Raw genomic sequence first — 10,059 nt, forward strand, 5'->3', positions numbered from 1 at the left:
CACAACTAGGAAATGACAGATTCAAGATCTAATTCTAAGTCTCGTGTATGTTTAGAGCAATGAGCTTTGCCGCTTAATGGTGATTCAGCCTCTAGCTTTATGGATTCTCTAGACTTTAGATTTTTCAACTGTGAGGGAAACTGATTGACCAGCTGATTTTCAAAGCCTTTATTGTAATTTAAAAAAAAAACCATATTCAACATAATATTTAATATACCAAATTAGAAAGAATTGTGCCATATATTTCTTAAATAATTACCATCTTTTCTTCCCACAGGCTACCTTATATTGTATACTCACTCTGAGACTAATAATAATGGGGATAATTTATTTGGAAATGAAAAATTTATCATGAATTTAATAGTTTATAATTTTTCAAACATTTAGTCTGGGGTATTAATAAATTCATCAGATCTATGATAGCAAGCCAGGTTTTGAAAGCCAATCATATTTGAGTAGTTTACTTTCCATGGTTTAAACTTTACAATTGATGTTTGATTAATTATTTGCTATATCAAGTGTGATAGTGATCTATATACTTATTAAGAAAAGGTATTATTAAATCTCCTTTATTATTAAATCTCCTTTTATTATTAAGTATCCTCTGAATGGTTCTCTTTTGTTCAAAATTGACTCAGAACTCAAACAATTGGATCCACTGAGTCAAGATTGTTCAACAATATTCAAAAGAGCTTCTTCATAATATAAATTTTCCACAAAAATATTCCAAAGCCATGAAAAGACCTGTTAGGCCCAACATTCTTAATTTAAGTTCTGCAAGTGGACAACGTCAGAATACCACAACGCTTTGAAACTGAATGAGAATGTTCTGGGTTAAAAGACAAAAGAGCAATATTTTATCTCAGGCTTCTCTAAGAACCTTGATCTATGTGTGTAGAATTCAGAAATCTATGATTTCACAATTTTGATAACGTGCATTTTTCCATAAAGATAACCTACACATTTCAACAGATTTTCAAATGGATCCATAATTGCAAAAGACTTGCAAACGTTGTACTAACATTTAGGCATGATCCTTCACATCTCTCAATTTTAACTTCTGATTTTCATGAATTTAAACTAAATGACTTGAAAGATTCTAACTTTAATTTTCTATTGTTCTGAGAACAAAACTGATGATACTAAATCTCAGATAGGAGTTTTCCCAAGATTTAAATATTGGTTACTTAGTTTCTTCTTCACAGCTGTTTTCACTTCCTGGTTTCTCAGAGTATAGATAAGTGGATTCAGAAAAGGAGTAAAGATGGTGTAGAAAACAGAGAGAACTTTGTCCACCAGGAAGTCTGTGAAAGGCCACACATAGATAAATATGCAAGGGCCAAAGAACATCAACACAACTATGAAATGTGCAGTGCAGGTAGAAAAAGCCTTAGATGGTCCAGTGGAGGAGTGGTCCTTGATAGTGACCAGAACAGTGATGTAGGAAGTCAGCAAAAGCAGAAAACTTACAAGAGCAATCACACCACTGGTTGAAATCATGAAGATTCCAAGAACATATATGTCTATACATGCCAGCTGGATGACCAAAGGAAGGTCACAGAAGAAACTGTCCACAACATTGGGACCACAAAAGGGTAAATAGAGGGTAAAAGCTAACTGGCTCATTGTATGCAAGAAGCCTACTGTCCAAGAAGTTGCCACAAGCCCAACACATACTCTTTGGCTCATAATTGATGAATAATGGAGAGGTTTGCATATGGCAATGTACCTGTCAAAAGACATGGAGATGAGCAGCACAATTTCAGTCCCAGTGAAGAGGTGCAGAAAGAAGATCTGAGAAATGCATCCCTCAAAGGAGATGGTCTTGTGCTGAGCAAAGAAGTCCATGATCATCTTTGGAGTGGCAAAGGAAGACAGACATATGTCGATGAGAGACAGGTTGCTGAGCAGGAAGTACATGGGGGAGTGAAGGTGTGGGGTAGACAGTACTGTGAGCAAAATCAGGCAATTGCCCAACATGGTCATTAAGTAGAAAACAGAAAACATCACAGAAAGGAAAATCTGGAGCTGAGGAGAATCAGTAAGTCCAAGTAACACAAATTCAGACACTCTGGAATGGTTGACTCCCTCCATTGGTCTGCAGGCTCTGGTCTATGATGACAAAACGGTACACAATGACAGTTAGAAAATGCAATACTTCTACAATTACACATGAAGGAGTTATAATATCAGTTAATAATTAACTAGAATATGATTACCTAAAATCTAACTACCAACTATCTCAGTAAATATTTTTCTTTTTGGAACCTCTTAACAAATCTGTGTCAGATGTCACTACAAATGGAAAACTTCTTGATTTGATCACTATCAAGTACATGGTGGATTATACTCATCACATACCCATACAAAAATATTCTTTTCTGAATACTGCCTAAGGAGTTACATAATCCATAGTTACAGAGGACGATTACAGTAAGTGATTGTGTTATACTTAACAAGTAAGGTAAATAAAAATTTTAATGGGGATGAAACTCTCAAAGTTTTCTGTTAAACCAAAAAATGAAATTTATGTTTGATCCACTATTGTTAAAACACTGGATTTAAATAACAGTTTAATGTAATGATTTCAGGAAGCCTATTTCTTATCCTATAAGGATGATAAATGATTTTTGCTTTAAGAAAATCTTTGTTTTCTCAGCTACAAAAAATTACTCTTTCTTTCTAATTTCATTCATACATTTTCAAATTGTTTTGTTAGGATTGATAATTACAAATTTAACTATTAATATATGAATGATTAATCTCTTAATTCTATAAAATTACAGATGATCAAAATGTATACCTATAACATATGAGTTATTCTTAAGTTTTTTTTCTTATGATCTCATAGAAACATTTTTTTTTAAGGAAGAGAAAACCCCTTCTCTATTTCTCCACGTTACTCAAACAAAGCTAAATTTTTAGACTAGAAAAAGAAGAAAGAAAAATTCTAGGCCAAATCCAGGAAATATATGAATACAAGATGAGTATCAAGGTTTTTGCAGTACCAGCATGTAAGATCCTCAAAGCCAAACAAGGCAAGCAAATGAAAAAGCCCACATTGACGATGGTACATCAAAGTGACACCAGAGGCAACTGAAGGAAAAAAAAGATTATTTAAAGACTCAGACTCATTTTTCAAAATTGAGTTTTTGATTTACAGCAGATTGCAAATTCTACAAATACCTCCTGTGACCTTGTGTTTTCCCATATTGGAAGAAAATCTGGCTTCATCCTCATTTACTTGCAAATATTCAAATTATCCTGTCAGTGTTGATAAATATTTTAGATTTGTCAGAGAACAATATTCCACAAATCTGAAAACTGAACTATGGGAAAGTCGTTAAGAGGGTTAAAGTGTTCTTAACCTGCTGTGTGACTTTGCTCATACCTTAGTAGCCTCTCTAAGATTTTACCACTTTACCTATGAGAATTCAATTAGATAGTCCTTATAAAGCATTAAGCATATGTCCTGGGAAACATTCAATAATTATCTAGTTTTCAAAATTCAGTACTGCTCAGAAATAATCAGCTTGTTTTATTTCATGAATAGTAATAATAATAATTTCAGTAAAAATATTATCCTAGTATCAATTCAATGATTTAGAAAAAGATATGGGCTTCCATAATCATTTCATCTTTTTGAGGTTAAATTACTTCTTATAAAAATTATCTAAATATCTTGATATATTAAAGACTAAAATTTCTCAGTCTCAGATATTTGAATATTTCTTCTATTTCCCTGACTGAATGATGTAATTAGTCATGAGAACACAAAAATTATTATACTTAATTTAGATTTATATACATATATAATGAATATGTTATGTATTAATTGCCTAGGAAATCCCACGGACAGAGGAGCCTGATGGGCTATAGTCCATGGGGTCGCAAAGAGTCGGACATGACTGAAGCGACTAATAACACACACACGTACACATTGTAATTAAATAAACAGCTGTCAGTTTTTTTCCTCCTTTCATGTTCAGAAAGAACTCTAAAGGCCTCTCTAATACCTGATTAACTGAGTCACCCATCTTTATGTCTTCATATGTGTGTGTGTGTGTGTGTGTGAGAGTGTGTGTGTGTATTTCCTTTACTACTCTATTATTTTTGACTTACACAGTTATTAAATGAAAATTGTCTGCTACCTGAGGAACATGAATTACAATTGCTTCTCAAGGTCCTTATATTATTTCTGGCTTTTAATCTACCAGCTGTGCATCAGAAACCAAAAATATCATATCCTTCAAGATTCACAAACCTACTGAATCACCATAGTCCTTAGTAAGCATGAGAAGCCTAGAAGTGTGTATATATATTTTCTCCAGTCTTGCTACAAAAGCCACTAAAAATCAGAGACATCTAGGAAGATCACAGATTAGGCACTACAATCTGCTTGCAGTGGGAGTTATTAATATGTTGAGCTGACTTTTCCCAATGTTGCAAGAACAGCTGTGAAGTGTATCTTTGCTATTTAGCCTGGGCTGACATTCATGATGAAGCAGTTTTCATTAGAGAAAAAGCACAACTGGGACTGGTCTTTAGAAGACCTTTGAGCAATCATTTAAGGAGCAAAACATTGCTCCTTTAATTACAGAAATATTCTCACCTTTATGCCCCAGTGTTCAATATCACAATGTTGGAAAATCTCTCTTTTGAACTAAGGCACTTTGTCACCTGCATACTCTTGCTTACTTGAAGAATCACATAAAGAAAGAATCCTGCATTAAAGTTTCTGACAGGACATTGAAAATTAGTACAGGGTAATAATATAATGATAGCTGCTACTCAGGTGGATAAAATCTGGGGAAGGAGAAGTTGGAAAGCTCAAAGTAACTGGAAGAAGTGAAGGCAGGTACCTTGCAATAGCCTAGAAGAATGGTGTAAGAATTAAATTACACAAATGAACATAAAGCATTCAGCAGAATGCCTAGCACAGAGAAAATGATGAATAAAATATGGTGGCAAGAATAGCAGAGGTGATTAGAATTATTAACATAATTTTTGAAATATTTATGACATAGAATTCAGGATGATACTAGCTGTGGAATCTCAACCCTAAACTATAACTGAGGGTCTGGCTATATTTACTTGAAGGTCAATCATTTATCTGCAGTTTGCTCTCCAGACACAATCTTCTTTCCAAATTTCTTCAGTGATTTGAACTGTTCACAATTACCATAGCTAGCTTACATTCCTCATAAGACAAGCAATAGCCCAAGAGAATCTTCCCTAGCTGACCACATTCTTTGCACTCTTTGAAGTACAAAAAAAAGAAGAAGAAACTTCGTTTTTAAGATATTTTTGTTCTATTTCTGTTCTGTAAAAAGAAATAAAGAAAATGACTTAAAAAAAAAAAAAAGGCCAACCAACATAACAGTTGCAAAGATTCAGTAAATCCAAAATGTTTGCCCTGGTTTAAAACAAAAGAAAAGAGTATATAATTATCACTGGTGTTATCCTGGAAAAGATAAGAGGATTAACAGAAAAAAATAATAGAAATAAAAGTTAGTTTAGGGCTTCCCAGATGGTACTAGTGGTAAAGAACCCGCCTGCCAGTGCAGGAGATGTAAGAGACAAGGGTCCGATCCCTGGATTGGGAAGATCCCCTGGAGAAGGGTATGGCAACTCCAGGATTCTTGCCTGGAGAATCTGATCGACAGAGAAGCCTGGGAGGCTATAGTTTATTGGGTCGCAAAGTCAGACACGACTGAAGAGACTTCACGCATGCCAAAAGGGCACTGGAGTTTGGGGGCATAATGAAAGTTTTCTGTATCTTGGTTGTTTTGGTGATTACATGAATCTATATCTGTTAAAACTCATAGAAATGCATACCAAAAGGGGAAAAAAAAACCACAATTTTACTTTAAATCATTTGCAAAGTAGAATTTTGAAAAGCAAAACCAAATAATTCTGTACAGTGACTAGTTACAAAATAAGGAAAACCAATATCTTTGTTATAAAACAATTACTTGTTAAAGTATATCATTAAAAAAGAGTCTATTTAGATGAGCAATAGGATATATACAGTAACTAGGAATAATACTGGGAGAAGGCAATGGCAGCCCACTCCAGTACTCTTGCCTGGAAAATCCCATGGACGGAGGAGCCTGGTAGGCTGCAATCCATGGGGTCGCTAAGAGTCGGGCATGACTGAGCGACTGCACTTTCACTTTTCATTTTCATGCATTAGAGAAGGAAATGGCAACCCACTCCAGTGTTCTTGGCCTGAAGAATCCCAGGGACAGGGAGCCTGATGGGCTGCTGACTATGGGGTTGCACAGAGTCGGACACGACTGAAGCGACTTAGCAGCAGCAGCACCAGGAATAATACTAATCAGAAATTCATCTCTATTGCAAGAGCTTGTGTTATTGGAAGGAGAAACACAATACTCTTTATTACATAAATTTCAATAAACTCTAAGTGTTTCTTTGACTTAAAATATTATTCAGAATTTTTCTAGAGGTAAATCATGTGAAAATTTTGGCTTAAACCTCAGCATTCAGAAAACTAAATCATGGCATCTGGTCCCATCACTTCATGGGAAATAGATGGGGAAACAGTGGAAACAGTGTCAGACTTTATTTTGGGGGGCTCCAAAATCACTGCAGATGGTGACAGCAGCCATGAAATTAAAAGACAGTTACTGCTTGGAAGAAAAGTTATGACCAACCTACATGCTGCTAAGTCTCGTCAGTCATGTCCGACTCTGTGCGACCCCACAGACGGCAGCCCAACAGGCTCCTCCGTCCCTGGGATTCTCCAGGCAAGAACACTGGAGTGGGTTGCCATTTCGTTCTCCAATCATGAAAGTGAAAAGTGAAAGTGAAGTCACTCAGTTATGTCCAACTGCCAGAGACCCCATGGACTGCAGCCTACCAAGCCCCTCTATCCAAGGGATTTTCCAGGCAAGAGTACTGGAGTGGGGTGCCATTGCCTTCTCCGACCAACCTAGATAGCATATTCAAAAGCAGAGACATTACTTTGCCAACAAAGGTCCGTCTAGTCAAGGCTATGGTTTTTTCAGTGGTCATGTATGGCTGTGAGAGTTGGACTGTGAAGAAAGCTGGGCGCCGAAGAATTGATGCTTTTGAACTGTGGTGTTGGAGAAGACTCTTGAGAGTCCCTTGGACTGCAAGGAGATCCAACCAGTCCATTCTGAAGGAGATCAGCCCTGGGTGTTCTTTGGAAGGAATGATGCTAAAACTGAAACTCCAGTACTTTGGCCACCTCATGCGAAGAGTTGATTCATTGGAAAAGACTCTGATGCTGGGAGGGATTGGGGGCCAGAGGAGAAGGGGACAACAGAGGATGAGATGGCTGGATGGCATCACCGACTCAATGGACATGAGTTTGAGTGAATTCTGCGAGTTGGTGATGGACAGGGAGGCCTGGCGTGCTGCAATTCATGGAGTTGCAGAGTCAGACACAACTGAGCGACTGAACTGAACTGAACTTAAATCATGTGAAAGTAGTCAGGAAGTAGAAATAGTATTTCTAATATGCAAAGTACTATAAAATAATGGTATTTAATATAGAAACAGCATGGAGTACAACAAATTAATGTAAAGGATCTAAGAGTATAAAAAATAGACACCTGAAGATATATAAGAATTTATAACATTATAATCTTTATAGTATTATAACCTTTCTTGCCAAAAGGGACTTTATATTTTACCTCAATTTTTAGAAAACATTTTAAGGAAAAAATGCATTTAATTAATAGACATTGATTGCAATAGTACACATTGAAAGCTATAATAAATATGATATTTTTGTTTTGTCCAATTAGTAAATCTGTAAAATAAACTGAGTCCTACTCTTAGAAACAGCAAAGAATTCTATATTTTGTTGGTAGAAAATTAAATCAAAAGAATTTCACTATATATCCAAATTTATAGATTGTGACCTGGTAAATTCTAAATATAAAAATAAAAAAATAACAATTCTAAATATACAAATGTAGAAGATTATGTAAATAAATAATAACAAATGGTAATTGAATAATCCACAGTCATTTGAGTATTGTGATCTATACTTACTTATTTAAAACATGCCTATGATATTAAGAGAAAAGGACAAATTATAAAGTATATGTATAATATGACCCAATTTTTATGAAAATAATAATGTGTTTATACATGTAAAACTGACAAAATGTTAATATTAGATGTTTCTGCATAATGGAATTACATGAATTTTCATATTATTCTTTAATTTATTAATTTGATATTTACAAGCACCTTCTTTGTGCTAGTCATTAGTCAAAACAAACCAATTTTTGCTTTGATGGATGTTACATACCATAGTGGAAAAAGACAGACAATAAAAGAAGCACGTGCAACATATGTCCTGTTAAAAGGTAATAAGTGCTATGAACAAAAGCAATGCAGGAAAGATGGGCAGGTACTGTTCTGGGAGTAGGTGCTCAGGGAAGGTGTCACACAAAAGGTGGCCTTTGAGGACAGGTCAAATATGAGGAAATTATATAGCAAGGCTTGGCAGTATCTTGGAAAATTACATCCAGACAGAGGAAACATCAAGTCGAAGTTACTGGGGTGGGATTGGGAAGGGTTGGCTGACATAGCCCAGGATCAGGAGGCCAGGTCAACCGAACAGGATTGAGATGGGATGTATTAGAATAAGGAGTCAGGAAAAAAAAAAAAAAGAATAAGGAGTCAGAGAGTAGAAAGGAGTAGGAGTTGGGGCTGATGGATAGGGTCCTATGGACATTTATAGATCAGAAGGAAAGTCTTAGCTCTTTAACAGCAAAGTCATCAGGGGTTTTGAGAAGACAGAGATGATGTGACTATATTTTAACCAGATCATTCTGGACACTGCTGACAATAAAATAAACTGGGACAAAAACAGAAGACCAATAAAGAGGCTACAGCTATAATATAAGCAAGAGATGATGGTGGTTTGGGCGTAGGTGGTAGATTTGAGGGAGAGATGATGTCATCTGGCAGTTTCATGATGACAGTGCTAATCCAAGCTTGTTAATAGACTGGATGTGGAATATGAGAAAAAGTATTTCTAAAATATTACAAATCTTGGATTTGGGGCCAGAGACTGGGAAAATGGAATTACAGTGAATTCCACTGGGTTGTGGGGTGGAGAGAGGGGTCGGTGAACAGGAGGAGTCAGTCTGGGATGTCATGCGTGAGGTGAGACAGGGCTTGAAAGCAGAGCTGTGGCAGGGGCGTCGGCTTCTGGGGAGAGGAGCCTGGCATTTGTGAGAAAGGTAAGTACAAAGATTACCGATAGACAGATGGGACTTCAAGCCAGGAAACCTGGGTAGCTAAGGAGAAGCTCTCAAAGAAGAATGAAGGAACAGCTGGTGACGTTCGGGGGAGACAAGAGAAATGGAGGGCGCTGGGAAGGCAGTGATCCTCTGTGTTAGATGATATTCAGAGGTCAAACACAATGAGACCTGACTAACAATCATTGCTATCACTGGTGATCATGACAAAAGTTATTTTATTGGCATAACTGGGTGAGTTGAAAAGGAAAAACATTGGAAGCAGAGAGTATGAACAAGCCAGGCTGAGAAGATTAAAACTTCATAGTTATGGTTCCAACTGTGTGGCATTCTGTACACAGCAAAACTACAGAGATTGTAAAAAGGTTGGTGGCTGTCAAGGGCTTGACAGGAGAAGGAAGAGAGGCAGGGATGAATAGGTGGAACACGGGATTTTTAAGGCAACAAAACTACTCTGTATGATCCCGTAAATGATGAATAGATGAAATGTATTTGTCAGAATTCATAGAACTGCAGAGAAACTGTGAACTCTAATATAAACTATGGATTTTATTTTAAAATAATGTATCAGTATTGGTTCATCAGTTGTTGCAGATGTACCACAGTAATGCAAGATATTAATGGGAAAAAGTATTTATAGATGATGCGGGGCAGGTGATATATAGAAACTCTGTATTTTCTGCTCAACTTTACTATAAATATAAAGCTGCTCTTTAAAAGTCTATAAATATTTCTAAACCACTCTCGAGCTTGCCTCTAAACAGGAAGAAAAAATGTGATGAGGTGTGAAAGG

General features: G+C 36.2%; 1 protein-coding gene across 1 annotated transcript; it reads right to left on the minus strand.

Annotated features, from left to right (window-relative positions):
- Positions 1 to 1,149: 1,149 nt before the first annotated feature.
- On the minus strand, positions 1,150 to 2,094 carry LOC120853310 (olfactory receptor 4K2-like). The gene has a single exon (XM_040227041.1). The coding sequence runs from the start codon at positions 2,092 to 2,094 to the stop codon at positions 1,150 to 1,152; it is 945 nt and encodes a 314-aa protein (XP_040082975.1).
- Between the last annotated feature and the right edge of the window lie 7,965 nt (positions 2,095 to 10,059).

The sequence above is a fragment of the Oryx dammah genome, unplaced genomic scaffold, assembly GCF_014754425.2.
Source record: "Oryx dammah isolate SB20612 unplaced genomic scaffold, SCBI_Odam_1.1 HiC_scaffold_26, whole genome shotgun sequence".
NCBI classification, from domain to species: domain Eukaryota; kingdom Metazoa; phylum Chordata; class Mammalia; order Artiodactyla; family Bovidae; genus Oryx; species Oryx dammah.